We start from the raw sequence: 22,425 nt of genomic DNA, 5'->3' as shown, positions 1-22,425 counted from the left end.
AAATAATATTTAGGACTACTGACAGCTAATGACACTAGTGTCTACAAAGTACTATTAAAAATCAACTTATGATGAGTTCTGTATGGATTTAGAGACTGCTAAACAGAGACAAACAAACGGCTTGAGTAGTTAGATGATCAAAGAACACATCTAATGGTTCAGACATCATACTATCTGCTGGTGTCTCAAATGCATTATACCAAGAAGCCCTTAGAAAATCCCCTTTTATTAGAAATTAATTCACCTTAAAAATGCAGCAATCTAAAAACAACTATGAAACAGCTTGCAGGATTAGCTATAATTGAGTTAAGATGCTACCATTACTACATTTTATGAAGACAAAACATTTTCTAACAGAAATATTAAAGAATTGGAGAACCTTAATTCCAGTCAGAAGCTGCTCCCCCAGACTAAGGTTGAGTATGTCTCTTCAGAAGACAATCACTCAAGAACTTCCTGACATTATTTTGTATTATTTCTTAGGATTACATCCGGTGCTTAAAAGCTAGCTGCATTTGTAAGCATCTTTCTCACTCCCTTCTCCTGAGAAAGTTTCACGGTAGAGAATTAAGTTTGTGAAAAATTCTGCTCCAAGGTTATCTAAAAATGGAAAAGATGCAGGTGCTTTCTTTGTATAATCATATAAACATGCAATAATTGCAACTATGCAAAAGTTAAAGTAACACCGCCCCCCCCCCCTAATTTTTTTATGGTTATATGGAGAGATAATCAATTCTCTTTAATCTTATGCTTTCATCGCAGCAATTTTTATGGTTTGTTTTTTACTCCAAAAATACTGTAGAAGCAAAATAAAAGTGTTGCCTGGTCTTCCAAAATAGTTATGTTTGGACTGTATTTCACATGAGCAATCATGCTGTGATGCATGCCTCAAAATTCACCACAGTAGCTAGCAGAGTTTAGCTGCATTGTTGCCGAGACAAAATTGCATTTCAGACATATCAGGGAAATCACACACTGAAAGCAATAATGAAGAAATCTGGTTCCTTGTTTATGCAGACAGCATTCTCTCACACTAAGTGCAGACTGTGTAAGGCAATGTTTGTAAGTCAGTCTTGCTCACTATATTTGGTTTTGTTCCACAGCAGCACCAATGGTATTCTTGCTGAATGTTCCTTAAAGCAGACAAGTATATAGAAAAGAAACAGACTGTCCACTTTAACAGGCTTACCAAAGAACGAACTTACGGGTCTACTATTTCTCGCGTGAGCTAACTTCCTCGGAATTCAACTCAACTATGCAGGAAGATCACTTACAGTACACTGCTCTACACCTCCTTAGGTCAATATACTTCCATGTTTTGTACTAAACTTGCTCAGAACTCGAAGTTTAATGCCTATTGACTATAGGCCTTCCTACATTGGAGATTTCAGCATTTAAGTTACAAGTCAGACGAATCATTCAATTGATCTTTCTAACCACTTAAAAAGTTTTGCCAGCTGACTCATGCTTGCAGGGATACCCTTCATTAGTGAGGCTGGTATCTCTAAGATTAATTTTTAGCAGTCTGCTTTATTTCAATTCCCTTCGGGTTGCTCAGACAACACATCGTTCCCAGGATGATCACTTCTGTAGTACCTTTGGATAAACAACTAGAGACCACATATTGGCTGTATATGGTTCTGGTAACCAAGTCATTAATTCAATTCCATTTCAGAGCTAGTGCTTTCCTTCTGAGGAACTGCAGGACAACAGTAATAATTTCTTTGAGGTTAAGACTAAGGGGTCCTGTTGGAAGGGATACCATGCACACCCGTTATAAAGCAGGGCTTTCTACTACACTAATTACAAGATTTGAGAGAGTTAACTTTTGAAAGAGATGATGTTTTTCCTGCTGTGCCAAATGTTGCCAACAAAAATGAATTCAAGCCTGTTATGCAAGGGAGAGGTTATGGATGAAGTTAACTTGTCAGCTGCTAGCTTGTTTGGGCTGCCTTTTGTAAACAGTTTTTTTGAGAAGAACTTGAAAGTGCCACTGGGCACCATGGTCTCAAAAAACTGAAAAAGAAAGCAGTCATGTCCAAATCTGTAATCCAGCATTAAATAACTAAAGAATGAGTTGTAGAGTGTTTTCCATCTACTAAAGGAACTAAGAATGTACTTTCCACATTTTAAAATTTTACTGGGCAAAATAATTCATATTATAAAAGTCTTGAACATAAGTAGTTACTTTGAGTAGACTTTGAGTAGCTATTTAAAGAAAAAGTTGTCTATATTTTTTACTGGCAGAAAATTTCACTCACTCCACCCAATCACAGAAACACCTAAATTTCTTGTTTTCATTTATCACAACTTGCCAACACCTTATTCTTGAAAGTAAAGTCATTCTACCACTCCACACCTGAATTAAAAGCAAGCACTTATCAATAAAAGAAAGCATTTATAAAAATAGACAAGGAGAGCTTCTCAATTAGTCATTTAGCTAACAGGCATTCACAATATTCACATCAGGCAGTTATCATCTGTATTTTCATGTAACTACATTTTGCGCTTGTAATAAATTAGTTTCTTTGAGGTTTGATCCTGGAGCCTTCTTTAAAGAAATAATCCTACAGAAACAACTGAAGTAAAAGTTGAGGCATTATTCACTGAAGTTACAGCAAAGGGCATCCAGAAATCACCATGACTATCACTACTAATATTATTAACAGCACACAGCACATAATATTAAAATAAAATACACTATACGTACTTAAAAAGCTTTTTGAAGAGAAATCCTGGTATTTTGAAACCCTCTTCAAATTCAGCGTCACTTTCTTCAGACAGTTCCTCAGCTGTGTGACATTCTTTGTCCTTCAAACGTTCTTTTTGCCACCTCCTAGAGTGACACAAGGAGTCAACGTTCAATTATTGCACAGAAAAGATACTACATGAGAACTACACTGAATTTTCAATCAGGTAAAAACCCAACAAAAATGCATTCTCTGATGTCATGATTTAAATAATAATCCTTTGGAGGAGAGAATTATGCAAGTAAATGCTCAAAATACCTGACAAATTAAAAGGTGCATGCACTCCTGACTATTTAGTTATAGGCCTTCAGAGTTTTATACCTAGTTACAATTTTCTATAGACAGAAATACTAATACAATGGAATCAACAGTTAACACCATAAAAAAATCTGGCTATCTTAAATTCCTAAACCTCCATAAACTGCCCCCCCCCCCCCCCCCAAATATCAATAAAGGTTAGGTATGCCAAAGGTATTTTATTAATTTAACCAAATACTTAAATAACTTCCTTCACCTACAGAAATGTGCAGCAGTGTATAATCTTATAGAGAAGACTCAGTTGGAAACACCACCATCTTTGGGGTGACATGCTCTAAATCTGTTGAGCTGTCATTACTAAGAGAATGAGTTTTTTGAGGTTTTGAAATTATGGAGTGATTTGTGGTCTGCAGCCTAATCTTATTTGGACACTAGGCAGGTTAGAGAATTACCTTCCTCTTCCATTATTTCCCCCCTCTTTTGAAAAAGTCCCAAAGGATCTTCAACATCCAAGGAAATTATGGACTGGTGTTTTAGTGACCCCAAACCATCTACCTGTTATAGTAAAGTGTATGCTACTGCTAGCTGGGTATGTACTAACCAATCAACAGCACTTCACTGACAACTTGGGTTTTGCTGGAATCCTCCCATGAAAGTGCCATTCACTGCAGGCACACTGAATATGGTGTATAAATTGACTCCCTACAGAAATTGGCAAACTATAAAACAGATGAAAAACATCCTTATGTTCCTGTTCTGGATGCAGCACAAAAGCAGCCGTATTTCATCTCATAAAAAGGCTGAAGGAAGAGACCTGATAGTCTAGAAGTATCTGAAATTTAAGACACAAACACTAAAATTGTTCAGGTCCCAAAGAACTATAAATAGTAGCGATAGGATGAAAAGAAGCAAATGGAAAATTCAAGCCAAAAAAAGTAAGTTAAGCTGCCTAGTACTGAAATCTACTGCATTAAGCGACAAACGGCCTCCTGAGTGAGATGCTGTCCAGTCTTTTAACTCTACATTGAAGAAACCCCGGAGAATGCACTCTAGAATAGTCCTGCAGTAACTGGATGGAGGAGGACTTAACAGGATGCAACAGTTTTCCAGTAAACCTCCAGTTTCTGAATGACAAACGTTACAGGCGAGTGAATAGTCCATTTGCCTCCTGATAACATTTTACCATTTACCCATTACACAAATGACTTCTTGTTAGCTTAGGTTGCCTCTGGAGCAGCAAAAAAAATGGCAGGATAATGGATAAACAGAGTTCTAAAAAAATCCAAAATAAAACCCCCAACCCCATTCTCCAAAACACACTCCATATTCTCGGAAAAAGGATTTCTGAACTATTTAAAAATGGGAGGAAATTCACATTTTCCTCTCTTTTTTTTTTAAAAATTTTTTTTAAAGTTATTTATCCTGATTTTTCTGTAAAGCTCTGCATTGCTTTCAAGCATTCAAGATAAACTGCATCTAGAGGTTGACATGCAAACTGTATGTTATTTCCAGCCTTGCTACGCAAAGTCCACTGTGTTTTAAGCTTATGGGCCGAGTGCCTTCTGTTTTCAAAGCTACTAGCCCAATTCTATCCATGTCAGGAAAAAGATGCATAATCATAAAATTTTGAGTTAATTTCTGGCCCAAAGTTGACAATAGCATCAGTTATGGAAACATAACTTAAACAGTTTCATTATCTTGATTTATATCCTGACCTAACTAGCCAAAAGGAGGGAGATAGATAGAAGTCACTGTTAAAATTTTTCCTCAAACAACTGCCCGTAAGACAGCTACCATCCCTGACATTCTGCACTTCCAAGCTGGCAAACAAACCAGAAGACACTATAAAACATCTCAAGCGTTGCTCCAAGTCTTTAAGACTTCAGCCATGCTGCTATCTAGCTCAGTCATGTTAAGAGCAGACATGACTGGCACAATGTCATGTACAGTACCGTAACTTCCTCCAGCCTGATACAAGAAGTGTCTTCTCCACCAGAGAAAAATCCTGTCAGCTAAAACTGTTGAAAATAAAATTTGATTCAGGTTTTCTATCTTGAACACTTTAGTGAATGAAAAACCAACCAACCAACCAGGCAATGAAGGTCTAGTGTTCCCCTTGTATTTTTTGACTACATAAGCAATTCTGGGGGCAATTAAACCAATGATGCCTGTCTTCCTAAGGACACTACTCTGCATTCTGTGGTATGAAATAAGGTCAAAATACTAGCAGAGACTCTTCTTGCTGTTAGGTCATTCAAAATCATCTTCCACAGGATCTGCAAACTCATAACAAGACTTAAACTCAATCTGTGTTTTCTTCAGTAGGCAGCATTAATGAAGTTTCTCTTGTCTTCCTGACCACTTACTTCAGTGAAACTTGTTGAAACTTCCTCTTAAAGGCTTCTGCATCTCTGGCAAATTTGTTTAAAACAAACTTGGGTTAGGAACAAGAGAACAGGGAAGAAGTTCAACACTTCATGTACAACCAACACAACCATACACCCTTTCTCATGAAAGCAAGCTAATTAAGACAGGTTTCTAGATCAGATTTTCACCAGTACCTTTTGAGAAAATACTTACAGTCTGCCTTTCTGGAACCAGTCACAAACTTGGAACCGTGGTATTGTTTCATTAAGTGAAAATAAACACCACCATCTCCAAATATACATCTTGCAATAACTGCCAAAACCGACTGCACTGAAAAACTGACTACGACAATACAATGCTGGACAGGTTTAGAAAGCCAGCTTCACTGGAATATACTTTGAACTCAAGTCAGGAAGTCTTCAGAAGCAAAAATTGTGATGGAGAGAAAAAGCAGCATATGCAGGGGAAAACTCCAAGATGGACAAAAATAGTCTTCAGTTTTCTGATTAAAAACTGATGAGCTGCTAATGTTATTATTGGATTGTTCTTATTTCATTATATGAAATCATGTATCCAGTTAAGTAGTAAAAAAAGAACTTACCAAAAATATATATGAAATGTCAAAGTCTCCCCCACAGATACTTTTTATATATCTATCCTAACACAGGAATGGAAATCTCTATCCTCGACTAGCAGCGTGTTAAATGTTTGATTTAAGACAATAACATTCATGCTCTGGAGTCTAGCAGACAGATATGATACATTCTAGAGGCACAGCATAAAAATGCATTTATTTTTGTTCAGTACTACAATGTTGGGCTACGAGGCACAGATGGTCAATTATTCTTCTGAGTTCCAGAAAGATCAATGATTCAAACTGACAAATGCTGACAGTCATTGCTTCAGACTGTGTCATTACTGGAACTGAGACATGTCAGAACTTGATTATTTTACCTGACTGGGTTATGACAAGACTCAAACCAAGAAAGAAAACTCCTACTTACCACAGTAAAAATCAAAACAATTGTAGATTACAAAGCTTCCAAAGTGACAGCTAGGTAAAGAGTCCATATTATACTCAAGCAGGGAAATAATTTGTACAAGAGTTTGCTTCTAATTCTATATACCAATAGGAATCGCCACTAGCCAACACTGGAGTGTCAGTCTCCCCTGGGAAGAAACAGATTGCCCTCTAGTGTACATTAGAAAAAGTGATTCAGAAACAATCAAGAATAAACATTTTTGAGATTAGCTCGTAGCTGTCCAGGAATTTAGGCACTTTACCTTAATATAACTACTATATTTTCTGCAAGAAGTGTGACCAATGTTGGGATTTCTCTTAAAATTATTCGATATCTATAAAACACGTATGTCTCGAATTCGAGCTAATAAATCCCATACTTAATTTTCCTAAAGAAAAGTGTATTTTATATACACTGTATACACTTTACTGAAGTGTGTAATTAGAAAAGCTGTACTATTGAAGGCTCTGGTACTACATCTCTTCCAAAGGTCTGGAGTTTTTTTTTGCCCTCAATTACCAGTTTAAAGAAGAAGCAGCAATTTGTTGTTACCACTAACAACTTTCAAAGTTTGAAGAAGCTATTCAGTTTTTGAAAGCCTGTGAACTTACTGGAAGACATTGTATTAAGATATTCTACACTAAAACATCATCATTTTCTTTAAAAAAGTGTAAATATCTAAATGGCTGAAGCAATGGGAGGACAAACGCTATTTGTTAGACCAGATCAGTCACTTGGTCAGTCTGGTCTTGTACCTTTCCCCAGAAGTCAAACTGTAGAATGAGAAACAGCGGTAGCTCAAAGTTGACTTAACTACATGGTAACATACTGACCATTTGGTCAATATATTCCTTATGCACCTCAGTTAGACATCATTAGTATGCCTAAACAATCAGAAAATACAGGTTTCACCAAGGTCTCTTGAAAATAAAAGCATGACCTTTGAGAAATCTATTTTATGTTGTCCACGCTTACTGACATAAATACAGTATTATCCTGAAAGTGCAGTATAAAAGCTATATATCACACAATTAAATCTTTCATCTAAATAATGTATTCAGATACTAAGCCCATTTCCCATTTATTGCAATACCCTAGAAAGAAATTCTGCAGCCAAAACAGTAATGAGCACAATTTGATTTTTCAAAAAAATACAGTCAGGAACCAAACTGAGTGTTTAATATAGTTTGCATTTGTGAAGCACAATATGTTTTCTGTTTTATACAGCTAAGAATCCCTTACAGATTATTCTAATTTGCTGAATTGAAGCATTCAGCATTACTTTTCTGATCTAACTTTTTATGGTCTTGGGTGGATTTAATTGGTACGTCCTAACAGATGAAATACATGCAGTTAGTACCGCAAGTCTCCACAAGTAAATTAAGACTGATGTAGACAATTACACACTTGAGCTTAGAATGAAAGGTGTACTTGGCGAGTGAGCCAAAATATATCTTCATTTGTGTCTTGGCTTTGTCATTTTAAAGAGCAGTTAGGATGCTCTAAGAAAGTATCTTTCAGGAAAGGTAATATTTAATCCTTTTTTAATTTATAAATCTGAAACATCAAGATATTCAGTGACTCAGATATTTCAAAGAGAGCTAGCACATGAAAACTGACCTGATTTGAGAAAAACAACTTATTTTTAAGCAAATTTTACTTTTTTGGTTTGGTTCTTTGTATCAACTGCTTTGTTGCACTGATAGCCACAACTTCCAGGTACTCAGCTGCTTGGATTTCACTTGGGAGGCATGGAAAGAAGTAGCTTTCCTAGCCTTGCCTTTGAGCACTTGACAGCAATTAAAGAATTCAAACAACTGTACTCCACAAACTATACAGAGTACACAAGATAACACAGATATAGCACTTATCTCCCATAACATGACATGCAATTCCTTCCTTGAAGCAGCACGCAGATACATACCAACAAATGTTATGGGAGTAGTGACCATAAGACTGCTAATTTATTGTTTTGACTCCAAGCTATTACCTTATGCAGATACTGTATTAGTTATGTCAATAGTGTAACACATTAACTACATATATTATAAGCAGCAAAAATTCCTTGGTTATGCTCAAAAGATCAAGATTTTTTTGCACATTAATAAACTACAGTTTCCAAATCTGCAAAGTCTTGAGAATAATACAAGAAAACCATGCAGCACTTTTCTTGTTGAGAACAAAGAAAAGGTTTATTTCCTATGCATTTAATCTGCATACAAGGTTACTTTTATTTTGTGATCCTAAGTAAAAGAAGCCAAAACTAGGTGCACTTTCACTCATTCAATAGTCTTCAAAGAAACTGGCTCTGCCATGACCTGACCATTCCACAGGGCAGGAGGCAACAGGTTAAGATTCCACCAGCACCAATTTTGAACACTTCTAGACCAAGATGGTCACTGCTGAGTACGACAAAATATACATTGATAACATACCTGTTGATGGGGATCAAGTCTCTGAGACATTCAGCACCATCCTAGAGACTGATTGCCTAATCCTCTGGGTTCAGCTGGTAGTAGGAGGTATGAAGGACAGTTTGGAATGATACACTACTTTTCACTGAATCTTAAACTTACATTTCAGCTGCTTGACAGTATCCTACTTACTTACCTTACTCTCCATAACCCTGATGTTCCTTGCTACTGTTCATTATTCTTGCAAGTTATGATTCACTTTAGATGTTAACCTTTTCAGAACAGAACAATTTTCCCCTGCGTGTCTGCACAGCAACATGGCACCAGTAACAGTAATTAGAGAAAGGCAAGACCCACGCAAGGGAAAAGAACTGAAATTACTGAGAGCATGAGCTGAATTCTCTATAGCTAACTTTTACTTTTCCACATTCCACTGATCACATCTTGCTTTGAGTGACTAGGCCGACCACTGCAAGTAGCCTTTAGCAGGAAAGAGCCGGGTCCTCTCCTGCCTGCCCTGTTTACTGCAGATAACACCAGCTCCTGTTCTGAAAACAGCCTCTTCTTCTAGAGATGCTTTGCAGTCCTGCAGTTAGCTAATTATCATGCTTTAACAACATCATTGTAGTTTCCCCTTGACACAGACCAATCTCTTCAAGTCCCATCTCTAAAGTTTTAATGTTAAGGAAACTCATTTTCAATCTTTAAGAGTGTAGGACTGTATTCAGCGCCAAGCATAAGACTAGATGTTCAGAAGACTAAAGGAATCCTAAAGGATTTTCCCCTGCCTCTCTCAGGGGTAAAATATACCATAATCTCACCCATTCGTTTGCATTCAAAAGTAAAACTGACATGAAACAAGACATAAATGTAAGCAAATGACAGCATTTCTATAGCATTCTTAATATGTTTCTTAATTCACTACATTTTATTTTCTCATGGCATTTCCCGTAATGAAGATTACCTGGGGGTGTCAGCATAAAAACGTCAATGTGGACAGCTGCAGCTTAACAGCCACAATAACTGTAGCTATGAAATTTTTAAGAGATGTAGTGTTTTGGTAGCAATTACAGTTATTGATATTTCTAAAATTCATTTAGGCTTTTATTGTAACTTTAGTAACCAAAAGAAATGTAGTCTATGATATGACTTTGCTAAGGATAAATTGTCACAATCTTAACGTTATTAAAAAACGTGTTTGAATGAATTTAAACTGTGAGTCATATTAAAACTTTCAATCAAAATAAATTAGTCTTGATGAAAACACTGAATTAAAAATGATTTAATATTGGTCTAATTTAAATGTGAAGAGTAGTTTTATTCAATAAAATAGTAAATATTTTAGCAATTAAGTACAATTAATTTTTGTTAATGCATCCAATAAAAAACATATTTCTTTTTGACCCTTTGGACATTGTTCAGATTAGCCTCTTGCTGAAATCTTCTATTCAAGAGCAATAAACTATGCTCTAACTTTGAAAAGCAGCATCCTGGGATTGCAAACCTATTGCCTCATATCAGCTCCTGATCTGCCTTTGTAACGTGGGATGTGAAAGTGAAGTTGGGCTCCTCCTACCTGAGGTTTTCTTACCAGTAATTCTACAACTGTGAGTACCTCTGTCAGAAGATACCTCCTCCGCAGCAGCAGCAGCTCAGGCTCTCACGATAGAAAGAGATGGTGTTTTTACCTCTACTTCTTGACCCCTTCTCTGATACAAGTTCACTTAAATCTGTAAGATTTTATATTTCCATAGAAGTGTAAAATTCGAGTCTCCCAAGCATTAACCAAGTCCCTATGCTAGGCCTTACCACTACTACATCAACCACCCTTCGCTGATAGCCCTAATATATATCTTCCTTTCACTCTAGAGCAGCTGTTTTCAAGTTGGAATCCATCATTTTCTAGAGGACTATAAAACTAGTTGAAAGACATTCACTAAAGGTAATTAATTAAAAGTAAGCATGCTATCAACAAGCTGAAGTTCATTATATGAAGCTCAACCCTTATACTAGAAAAGAGACAACATGCCAGTGGTTAGAGAACAATTAAAACAAAACAACCATTTTAGTCATCTTGATCTTTTGACTCCCAATATGTGCAGAAATGTCTCTTGACTTCACTGGCATGTCTAGTTAGCATCAGTAAAGAAAACATCTTAAGAGGACACTGTAGTTACAGAGAGATCATCAACACACAGGTTATACAAATTTCATAAATCACAGATTAGCACAAGGTGTTTCAGCTGCCATTTTGAAAAATAACTTGTGGTCTTAGCTGTATTTCCCCACCTAACATACTAGACTCTCCTTAGAAACCTTACTCAGTTTACAGCCTTAGGTCATCATACCAACATAAAACACCACTACTACCACCATTATCACTATCTCTTTAGATAGGGATGTTTTCACCCTCACTCACATCAAGAACAAAGAGAGGAAAATCACTGTCAAACTGAGCAGCTCTTTTTAGACTTGACTAACAGCAGTATAAACGTCCAGTGTTCATTACTTATGTCTTCTAATATAAGCTATGCAAGAGACCATGTGCTAATAATCAAATAATATAGATATAGTCCTTTCCAGTATACATTTTTTTACAAATTTAAATTCAAAAGATCCTTTTAATATTGGTTTTAAAATAAACCCGTTAGCCATATAAACTGTATGTAATTGCCTCGGATTTCAATAAACAGATTCTACAAAAATAGTATGTAACTATAATTTATTCAAATGATTTCTTCTTGACTAGCAGTTAATTATTTCAAGCCAAAAACTAAGCATCTCACCCCATTCCAAACCAAAGATTTCTCTCTCAGTGGAGAAGTGCCATCCCTCTGAAGAGGGAGGGCACTGTCTGTCTGCATTGTAATTTTGCCTATCAAACAAAAGACTTTTTTGTTTGTTGTTTTTTTTTTTTTGAAAGGTAGGTATTATGATCTACAGACAAAGGCAGTACTTGGGTGTAAAGCTGCCAAGTAATACGCTGTTTTATATCTACTTGATTTTGGGCACATTCACAGTTCTGCAAACAACAAAGACTGATACACAAATAGCTTATTACTGAAGGACCTATAACAATCAGAAAAATCAAACAGCAACGTCCTAGTAATTAAGAGGTATGTCTGATTCCTTTTGGAAGGCTATGATCATTTTGACTGTCTTGTTTTCCTTACTTCAATTCCTAACAGTGTATTACAGACATTGCCATTTGCATGTTCAACATCATTTGTTAATGTTACTAATAAAAATGTCTAGGACTAACCTTAGTCTCTGTTTATAATAGTCTTCAGCTCCATCATCTCTCCATCTCTTTACTTTGCGCTTCCCTGGTGTATGCTCTTCTTCCTCAGAGCTTGGAAAGAAGTCAGCATCATCTTCAGCTTCTTTAAAATCTCTCTTCACCAAATATTTTCTTTTTCTTGACAAATTCCTGAGTTCATAATCAGAATCATTCTCAAGATGAGAAGATGCCTGCTCTTCCTCCTCTTCTGCTGCTTCTGGATCAAAGAGCTCCTCATCAGGTACATACTCAGACTCTCCACTATCATCCTCCTGTTTACGTCTGAACTTCTTGGCCTCGAGATATTTCTTTTCTTTTGGAATCTCTGCCTTTGACTGAATCTGAAGGGCATGCTTCTGAAGTTTTCTCATGTGTTCTTTTAAGCGCTTCTCTGTTTTTGACATGGCTTTACCCCTTTTTTCCTTTGTAGTAGATGCAGGAGCTACGCACTGAACATTTTTGGCTTGTGCTTTCTTCTTTGCTCCTTTGTGAAGGGATAACTTCTTTCTTTCAGATGACAGCTTAGCTTGGTCTGCTAAGTACTTTTCAAAATCAGATGCTTCGTTTAGCATTAATTGTCGGGTATTCCTCTCTGGCTTCTGAGGTATTTTAGTTCCAAATGGAGTCATCTGGCCAGTACGAATAAGCTCTTCCCACTCTGTTTCCTGAACAGGCATAAGCATACTGCCAAGACATGATGGACCAGGTTCTACAACAAAAATCAGAACATCCAGCATGCCTTTTACACCTTCTGAATAACTCAAATGCAGGAACAAGGGTGTTTTGTTTTGGCCCCCCCCCCCAAGCTTTATATACATTTAGTTCAGTTTTTATATACAACTTAAAAGTCCAAATTTTTGTCACACATAATACCTGAAGTTCAAAATAGGCAAAACCCAACAAAACAGAAGGCTGAAGAAGTCAGACTGTAACTTTTACTTCACACTACTTCTCAAACTTCATATAGGAAACATTACACATATTACACATACTATCAAAATACAAATACTTTTGAAACAACACACAGAGCAAGAATTACCATAAAATTACAGTCCCTCGTGGCACATGAACTCTGGTGTGTTCCCTATGCTGTCAATTCAACCCATGTCACCATGTTCAGTGCAAGAAACCACTGCGTTCCCATATGCAGCAACATCGTTCATTTCTATTTTATTATTGATTTTTCAGTCCTACTCATAAGCTTGAAATGTGACATTTACATTACCATACCAGGACAGATACAAATCTTACAAAACACATAAAAGACTGCCTTCCCACATGCTTCAAAAAAACAAAAACAAAACCAAAAAACCCCCCCAAACCCATCTTCCTACTCTACAATACTAATATTAGGATTATGACTTTAAAAGTTGGACTGGCTGCACAGCACATTGCCATAAAAGAGCTCTTCAGTTAAATTGCATTCAGTTACTATACATATTAACACAAACTAATTGATGTTTAAAACCAAAGAGGGGGAAAATCTCTTGAATTCAGGAAGCTGAAGGGGAATTCCAGCCTGAAATCTATTATTAGGGTCCAAAATTTCTAAATAGCTGTACCACAATTGCCAGCACTGCATGCTACTGTATATGGTCCCATTTGAAGCGCTGTATTTATCACCAAAACACGTTTAACAAGTAATGATGATGCATCAGGCATGAAACACCTCCCTCTCCACCACCTTAGTTTCTCAAACTATGGGAACTGCTCAACTCCATTTCTTCTGTCTTGTGGTCCATTCACTTCCTAGCTACATCGCATCACACCAGGTGCCTGAGTTTTACTGCATGAACCCATTGAAAGAAAGAGGATTAAAGATGCTTTTCTACCAAGAAAAGTTTACTGAGGTTTTGACTCCTCTAAGTTTTGTTGAATCAGGAGCAAAGCATGAGCTTTGCAAGATCTGGAATCCACTGCAGCCACATCTGCAATGGACAAATAGCACAAAGAGTTTACACCTTTGCACACAATAATATAACCCAAAGGTGATGCGCAAATGTCAATGGGGTCCAAACTTGCCCTGCAGAATACTGCAGATTAGTGATTGTGGCCAAGACACAGCCAAGCTGGAGTTACAAAATCCAAGCTCAGTTTGCAGACAGTAGTGATAAAGAACACCTAGTGAAACAGAGAGAATAAATATCCTGCTTCAGAAGAAGCCTTATTTTTTTTTTTTTTTAAATCACAGTGCAGCCTGAAAAAGAGAAGCACTTCCCCCTTCCATTTCTAGTGATACATCCCAACAGTAAGAAAAAACAATTTTGTTAATGCTGATTGATAGCATCCAGCATATAAAATGTAATTCAATCATGATGTTAGTCATCTTTATCAAATTAGCTGTGAAAAAAATGTTAGAATTTCCAATTTATTAAGCCCAATACTCTAATGTGCCTCAGCCATCCCTACTGAGCTGAACACGGATTAACATCCATTTTTTAAAACTTCCCACATGAATATGCCAAGATCTGCAATTTTGCAGGTGCAGAGAGTAAGTGTTCTTAACTCTCTCATTAAAAGCAAACCACTGAAATTTACTTCCTTATTGGCAAAGATCTTGCAAACTAGCTTCAGACAACAACAACAAAAAGCATTACATCAAAGTAGAACAGAACTTTCAGCCTTCTCTCATACCTTCATCTTCCTCTAATTCAATCTCATTTACTTTATCAAGAATCTCCGTTCCACCAAGAACTGCTTGGAGACGCTTTTGTTTTGCCTTGATCTTCTTCAGCTGTTGCTCCTTGAATGACAAGTAGATACATAATTTAATTTTTAATCTGGTTCATACACTTGCTATCCTTTTAAACAAGACTTAAATTAATACACTTGCAGTATTTTCCATCAGAATCTCATATTCAAATGTTCACAGTATTGCATTTGAAACAAAAAAAGTGCAAAAAAGCATCAGCACAATATCTGTAGGGCTCCAACCCACAGAACACACACAATTTTGTGTGTACAATCATCTTACAATATGCATACAGTAAGATCAGATTGTTTATACACAAATGTCACATGCACATTGCGCACTTTTATGTACATCTTTTGAGGTCATTTTATGAATGTGTTGATTCTAGTGAAGGAAGCCCATTAAGCAGATTATGAGATGCGCAGAGAACACCAAAAGATTTGTTCATGATTTGCAAGGCTGGGTTGATGGTTAACAAGCCACTAAAAACAGCTATAAGATTTATTTATCAACCCAGAAGTGTTGGAATGTTTTGTTAGAAAGAAACTGAAATTGTAAATCAGTCCATCATCCTAATATATGGTTGTACACGGTTAATTCAGGAGTGGTCACAGCTAATTTAACAGCAAAAACTATGAAAAGTGAAATTACTTTAAAAAAAAATAAGTGAAAAAATCAACATTACAGATGCTATAACAAGTATAGTTCATTCCTGCTATGAAAATAATTCATAGCTAGCTCTACTGTTACACCTTTTATCTGATTGTAATATCCTCAACTGTATTTACTGGTGACATTGTGATTCCTTGGTGGCGCTAACTTTCACTTATGAAACAAGAAATTCCGACCAGTAAAATAAAGACATAGGCAATGTAACTTTCCACATTTGTAACTCCATTCTTTGGAAATATTTCCTTACCTAGAGAGGCACGTATTTCAGTAAAAATCAAGTTCATGGCAAAATGAGCAATTTTTTTCTTTTTGGTGAGGAATGGTTCACTAGCCTGCCCATGTCTTCACGTAGCACTTATCAAACCACTAAGGGTAAGTATATTCATGTATGGTACAATATATTATCTCCTGTGTATGCGCTATAATCCTTGCTACCAGGATGTGTATATAACATAAAACACTCCCTGTATGACAGCTCTAAGGAAATAGCTGTCTTTTACCAGTCATTAATTTCCCATTTGTCTCAATAATGGAAGAATTCAGTTGTCTTTAACCACTTATTTTTTCTTAAATACTACAAAAGGAAGAGTACTAAAAAGCACTTCTCCGTGCATAAGGTAGCTCAAGACCAGGTTTAAATACACTGCCAGCCTCCAAACAGCCTCAAAAACACTCTTGAGGTTATTGGGACTACTTTTACAAATTATAGTTTTCATACAGATTTATTCTTACACTTCAAGGACTGTTAGAGATGGCTAACAATGAACATTCAATGAGGTTTGAACTTCCCCTGCAACTAACGCTTGCGTAAATTACTTCAATATGAAAACAAATAAAATAGTGTCCAATTACATGATCACTCTTTAGTGGTAAGTCTGATTTAATGCATTTCTTCCCACTACTTCCAGCTACTTGTTCCTAACCCCGTGCCACTGTTCAGTACTGTCCCCCTCACTCTCTTAATTGGCCAAACTGTGAGCACAGTGTTATCCAAGTTGCTGAAATGGTCAAGGTTAAAAAAAAAACAACTGAATGACTCCGTGGCAAATGGCCTGAGACTGGGAAGAAGTGTCTGAGGGCAAAGGACAATTAAGTTTCTCAGTCAGGTTTATCATTAGAAAAAATATTAAGGTGAATTTCCATCAGATGGTGAGCTGATCAAGTGTCCTGACCAGAAGCTTCCCTCTTCTCAGATCTCCTTCTTCCTGTTCACAGCTGTACAGGTCTATTGCTTACATTACCCTGATGCCTGATAGATTGCTCTACAAGCTCCTTCAACTTACTACTCTGGCAGAAAAAGGCTGGAGCAGTTTCTGCCAAATCACTGAGATAAAATGGCTCACAGGAAGGAATGATATGTACTGGTACAAGAAAGATAGAGACCATGAAAGAGGATTAAGAAAAGGAAGGTAGGGAATGAAGACAAGAGCCGAGATTTAGGTCAGCTATTGAATAGTGCCCTAACAAGGCTTTGCTAATTCTCCAAATACTACTGGGAGGGATTTAATTAAATTAATGCAAATCAGTTTTCTGAGCAGGTCCCAGAATTTCAGTTTTACAGCTTGTTCTGAAACTTAGAATAAAAAAAAAAAAATTCAGCTCTTACTTTCACTTCTTTAATTTAGTTATTTACATTTTTTGGTAGAAAATTAAACCATTTAAAAGGGAAGGAACAGCAATTGTAGACTGACTCTGAACTATATAATTAAGCAAGAATTGCATCACATAACCCAAACCTTAAGCCAAAGCACAAGCTAAGTATTGTCAGTAGGAAATTAATGTAATCCAATCACCTTGTTATATTTTTGCCGTTTTACAGAATCTAGTTTTCTGTTTATATCTTTGTTGTTGGCTGCTTGAGGTGAAAGTTGCTCAATAATTTTATTTATTTGTTTCAGAGATGTTGTACATGATCTGAAAAAAAAAGAAGATTGCAATGTACTAGTCAACTCCAGAAAGAAAAATATCACGTTCTTGATTCAGACAATTTAGAAATTCCAGGAAATTTAAGATAAGATTTAAAAAGGTCTAAAGGTAAGTTTCTAAATAAGCATCTTATATTTAAACAACACTGGAAATACTAAACACTTTAAAAAGTTGTACATCATAAAATATTTAAACAAAATTTTGCTAATACTAGAATTCCAAAGGCAAGGAAACTTAAACCACTGCAATATTTAGTACTCAAAAGTTACGAGTCTGATGATGATAATAAGCAAGTGATAGTGGTTGCTTTTATTATTCATGGTAAACAAAAGACAAAACAAAAATCTTAGTGGAAAATCCCATGTTTTCATTTTCTAAAACTGTTTTAATAGTTTGATGCCATTATATAAGGAAGGCTATTTCTTTTACCTTTACAACACCTCTTTTACACAAAGAATAGATTACAAGATACAAATACAGTTTCAGGAAGACAGACTAGCTCAAAGAATTAACAGCACATAACATTAAACTTTCCTTACTCACGCACTACCATTTTTTACGTTTCCATATAGAATATGAAATTAAGGTTGAACCACATATTATAACCTAGTATCATCTGTTTCTGCTGTTGAATTCGTTCGTAAGGAAGGAGATGCTGCCCCACCATCAGAAGCACCAAATCTAGGTTTGCTGATTCAAATAGCAGATTTCGTAAGGATACACAAATTAGCATCTCAAAGCATTATGAAAAATGTCAAAGAAAACTCTTTACAACACCTGCAAAGCAGCCATTATTCCCCTCATATGCAAAGAAAAGCACTACGTAAGTCTTCTCAATTGTCAGGGAGGAAATTGTTGGACCACATTTCTCTCCAGCTCTAATTTGGATTCTACCACTGTTCTCCTAGGAGACGTATTCTACCAGCTCCCCAGCTATCACTGCCATCTTCACTTCTCCATTCTTTCAACACTTCTGAACCATCCCATCCCCTTTGTTAGTCTTCTGTTTTGTTGCTTTAAGTATACCACCTTCTTGCACGTCTCCTACCTTTTGGCTCTTGCTTCCTTGGCCCTAGGGTCTCTTGACACATACCACTACTATCTTCTTCCACAAAGCTTTATTTAACAGGACTGCAGGATTTAAACAGGCAACCATTTTTTATTCTCCTCCTTCTGCTTAAATTTGTGTGTATATTATAGAATCATGCAGCTTCTACCATGAACTCCATGCCAACTGCTCAAAAACTATTTCTTGCCTGATTCTACCTCTAGTCATGCATTCACCGTGCTACAGGACTTTAACCAACTCTATCATGCTCTACTCGTACATCTTTACTTTTGTTAGTCCCTCTGCTCAACAAGACAGCTGTATCTCTGCTGATCTTCTCCAAAATCAACTTTGACTTGCACGTTACATCTTATACAGATGAGGTTCTACAGGTCTGCATAAACCATTTGCATCCCCTCATGTAAATGTCATTTTACGACTTTAAGCAGAAGGTGAAAATAGGGGCTAAGAAAAATCATAGGATGCTTCTTAAAGAAAACCAGGAAAATATCAACTCATTGATAATGCCCTGCACCATTTTTTCAATAACTGCATAATCTAATTGCAATGGTTACACTGCTCCATTTGTCCTCTCAATTACCATCTTACACATTATGTCCTTCTGCTACATAACATCTGAAATTAGGTTCCAGTCTCGGAAGCTTACTTAACTTCGCATCTCCACACCCAAACTGGAAAATTAATGAAGTGCATAAAATTAAGCATATGCATAATAAGAGAGCTATGCGAGGGTTCACATAGGTAATGGAGGCCTACAGCACTCTTGAGCACTAAAACCCAACATTAATGCAATACAGAGAAAGATGCACAGGTAGAATTATTTACCTGCAGTAGTTCACACAGTAACTCTACAATGAGACTAGAAACAGAAAGGGAGATCCAAGATCAAAACTCAGAAGAGGCTCCCATCCCTCAAAGTCTTCTGCTATCAATATACCATGTTAATTAAGCATTTGATTCTTTTAAGGTGTCCTTAAATACTTCATACAAGCACTTGTGATAAGGTTGTTTTGGTTGTAGCACACTCATGATATGAGTCATCAAAGTTACAGAACGCACATAACCAGAAGCAGATAACCCTATGAAGCATACAGAATTGAAGAAGTGGCACTTTTTCTGATTATTACTTTGAATAATAGAGTATAATGCAATTCTACACTGCCCAGAAAACAGACATGCACCTTGGTAAGGTAGGAGACAAAGAAGAATAAGGAGATGCACTGTCCTCTACTGCCTTGATGCATGACTGAATTAGTCAAATAAGAGCAATGAAGCATTGTTCTGATGTGAAAAATATTTTCTTTTTTAAAAGGCAGGAGACTCAGAAGAGTACATGTAATCTAGCGTTTTCAAAACAGCTTTTCATCTTCCAGCTTTTAAAAACATGAGACACCAAGCCTCATTAGATAGTCAGTAACAGAAAGGAACAGTAAGAAAGGACACAATTTACCTTAAGTCATCCAACACTGACTGATATTCTTTCTCCGCATCAGCTATTTTTGTTGCTTTATTAGCTTCATTAATTGCATTATCTACTTGCTGAAGAACTCCTTGCTCCAATACATCCTGGTCATAGACATCAACTCCTAAACCTTTGAGCTCAGCAGCCTGTGCACTATATGAGATGGACTGAATCTGCTGCCTGTTGATCTGTAAAAGGGGGTGTCCTCTTCTGGGCACCTCCAAAGGAACAGCCGTGGAAGTGGATGACTGGCTGGCAGAGTTGGGAACTCTAATACTATTACCCGGGTCACTGTTACAAATGCCATTTTCTTGTTCAATTCCCAATTCCTCAGCATTATGCAGGCAATTATTGCTTGAAGTAGTAACAGGGTCTTGTTCTTGGATACTGTCTGGCAGGTGGCTGTTGCCTGTTGGCATCCTCTGCTCAAAGGCAACAAAGAAGAACCACATCATTATAAGAACATTCACACACACAAAGTTCCTCATGAAGACTGTGCCCAAGTAAAAATAAGCAAAACAACAAACACGTTTCTTTAGGAGAAATTCTTGTTTCAAAACACCTAGTAGTCTACTCCTCCATGAGTCCTCCCCCCAAAGGCTTCTCCACGCTCATTTCCACAACCAAAAGGAAAAAAGTGGCCAAAACTTCTTAAAGACAACTATATGGAATACTCCTGGAAAACAATGATATCAAGACAAATAAAACAACCTGTAAAAATTACTCTCCTTGCCAGAGAGTGAACTCAATCTTGTGTGTAAATGGTCACGCTCTGAAGACTATGGCATAACAAAAACACAGGCAACTTAACATGTCCAAAACCAAAAAATACAAGTTTCTGAAACAGGGTAAGACTTGCCAGTGAAAACACTGATGAGAACAGTTAGCTGTACACTTTAGTGTCCCAATTCAGCTTTGAAGTAGAACATAAAGCATCTTAGCTGTTTGGAAATTAACACTGGACTGACTTACCAAGGCAAGCCTGGAGCTGATTACTGTTTGGAGCCTTCAGGGTGAGACTGTCTTTTGAAAGGATGTAATTTTTGTCACCTTCGGGGAGAAACAAGTGTTATTAACTTGCGGGAAGACATTAATAAGGCAGGCGGGCTTCATCAGCAACCTCTCCTAGCACAGCTGCCCGCGGATCTCGGTCCCAGCTCACGGTTTTCTTTCATCGCCTCCGCACACGCACGCGACGGGCTCGGCCCCGCGTTCGGGCAGCAAGTGCCGTGGCAACCCCGCGCACCGGCCAGCTCCCCTCGAGGGACCCCGGACCCCCCCCGCCCGCCCCCACACCGGTCCCCGAGCTCCCGTGCTTCACCACCTCTCTCTGCCAGCAAGCCCGGGGCCGGCCGAAGGCTCTCCCTCGCGGCTGCCGACGAGGCCCGGCCGGGATGGAAACGCGAGGGGCTCCGAGGGGCTCCGAGGGGCGCCGCCTCCCCCCCCGCCCGGCCTCTGCCCGAGCCGGGCAGGCCGCGGCCCCGCTGGCGGTCCCGGCGCGGTACTCGCCTCGCCGCCCGGCACCCGGGACGCCTCACCGCAGCGACCCGCGACCCGCCCACGCCGAACGCGCACGCGTCACTTCCTCAACGTCGGTGAGCGTCACTGTTGCGCGTGCGTCGCGCGGCGGGGTCGGGGGGAGTGGCGCGCCGCGGCAGCTTCCCGTGGCTGCCCGCTCGCCCGCCCGAGGCGAGGTGGGCCGCGGCGGAGCGGGCAGCCGCGCTCGGCCGTTCCCCGAGGCCGCCGACAGCCGCTGGCCTTTGCCGCGGGCCGCTGCCGCGGGTGCGCCAGGCTGCCTCGGTAGTGCGTTTTTAGCTGGCAGCGCACGGGCCCGGCGTGGGCTGCGGGCCGTGGCACACGGGTCACCTCGGGCCGGCCGCCCTGCAGGGGAGCGATGCCTGGGGCAGAAGGGCCGGCTGGCCGGAGCCACAGAGGAACTGCTTGCAGGGACCGCTTCAGAAGTTCGGTTTTCTCTCTTGACGTCTCTTAGGGTCAGGTGATTGTCCTTTGAAAGGCTCGGGGAAGGAAGCGTGCTCTAGTGGTTGCAAAATTAGCCCGGGACTCAAAAACCAAGTGTTGAGCAAGAAATTTGATTGCTTCAAGTCTCCTCCAAGGGAAGAAGAGAGAAGGGTGCATAATGTGCAGCTTGGGATTTAGCAGTAGGGTTGCTTAGAGGGTTAGTAATCAATTGGCGAGAGGAGCAGTCTTTTAAGGGCTACGTGTCATCTGCCTGCTGGGCTCTGTAACAGCAGTTCCTCATGTTTTATGCGTTCCATTCTATTTTCTTCATAATTCTCTGGTAGTGTCAAAAGCAGAAAACTAGATTATCTTCAGGGGTCTTTTTGCTGTCTCTACAATTTCTCCCCATCTTTCTATCTCCCCATTCCAGTGGTGTGAAAGTCCTGGACCCAGGTCCTCCCCCTTTGGGCAGCAGAACTGAATTTATTTGCCAACAGCCTTGGGCCAACTCTGAGAGGATAAATACGTAGCCGAATACATTTGGAAATGTATTG

The 22,425-nt window shown here is 38.4% G+C and overlaps 1 protein-coding gene across 6 annotated transcripts in view; it reads right to left on the bottom strand.

The window, feature by feature from the left end:
- The window catches only part of ERCC6 (ERCC excision repair 6, chromatin remodeling factor), a 50,060-nt gene extending 28,590 nt beyond the window's left edge, over positions 1-21,470 (bottom strand). Inside the window, exons 1-8 of one of the 6 annotated variants that reach the window (XM_030030318.2) lie at positions 21,234-21,470; positions 20,885-20,962; positions 19,901-20,334; positions 17,249-17,369; positions 14,726-14,834; positions 12,074-12,800; positions 5,375-5,419; positions 2,711-2,836 (exon numbers count right to left, since the gene is read on the bottom strand). In XM_030030318.2, coding sequence (XP_029886178.1) covers positions 2,711-2,836; positions 5,375-5,419; positions 12,074-12,800; positions 14,726-14,834; positions 17,249-17,369; positions 19,901-20,331 — 1,559 coding nt within the window. In that variant the 5' untranslated portion in view covers positions 20,332-20,334; positions 20,885-20,962; positions 21,234-21,470. Of the gene's footprint in view, positions 1-2,710; positions 2,837-5,374; positions 5,420-12,073; positions 12,801-14,725; positions 14,835-17,248; positions 17,370-19,900; positions 20,416-20,884; positions 20,963-21,233 lie in introns of those variants that run through there. The other 5 variants (XM_030030317.2, XM_030030321.2, XM_030030320.2 and 2 more) reach the window with 5 other exon arrangements.
- Between the last annotated feature and the right edge of the window lie 955 nt (positions 21,471-22,425).

Source organism: Aquila chrysaetos, chromosome 11 (assembly GCF_900496995.4).
Source record: "Aquila chrysaetos chrysaetos chromosome 11, bAquChr1.4, whole genome shotgun sequence".
NCBI lineage: Eukaryota > Metazoa > Chordata > Aves > Accipitriformes > Accipitridae > Aquila > Aquila chrysaetos.
This window is presented reverse-complemented; position numbering and strand designations above follow the sequence as displayed.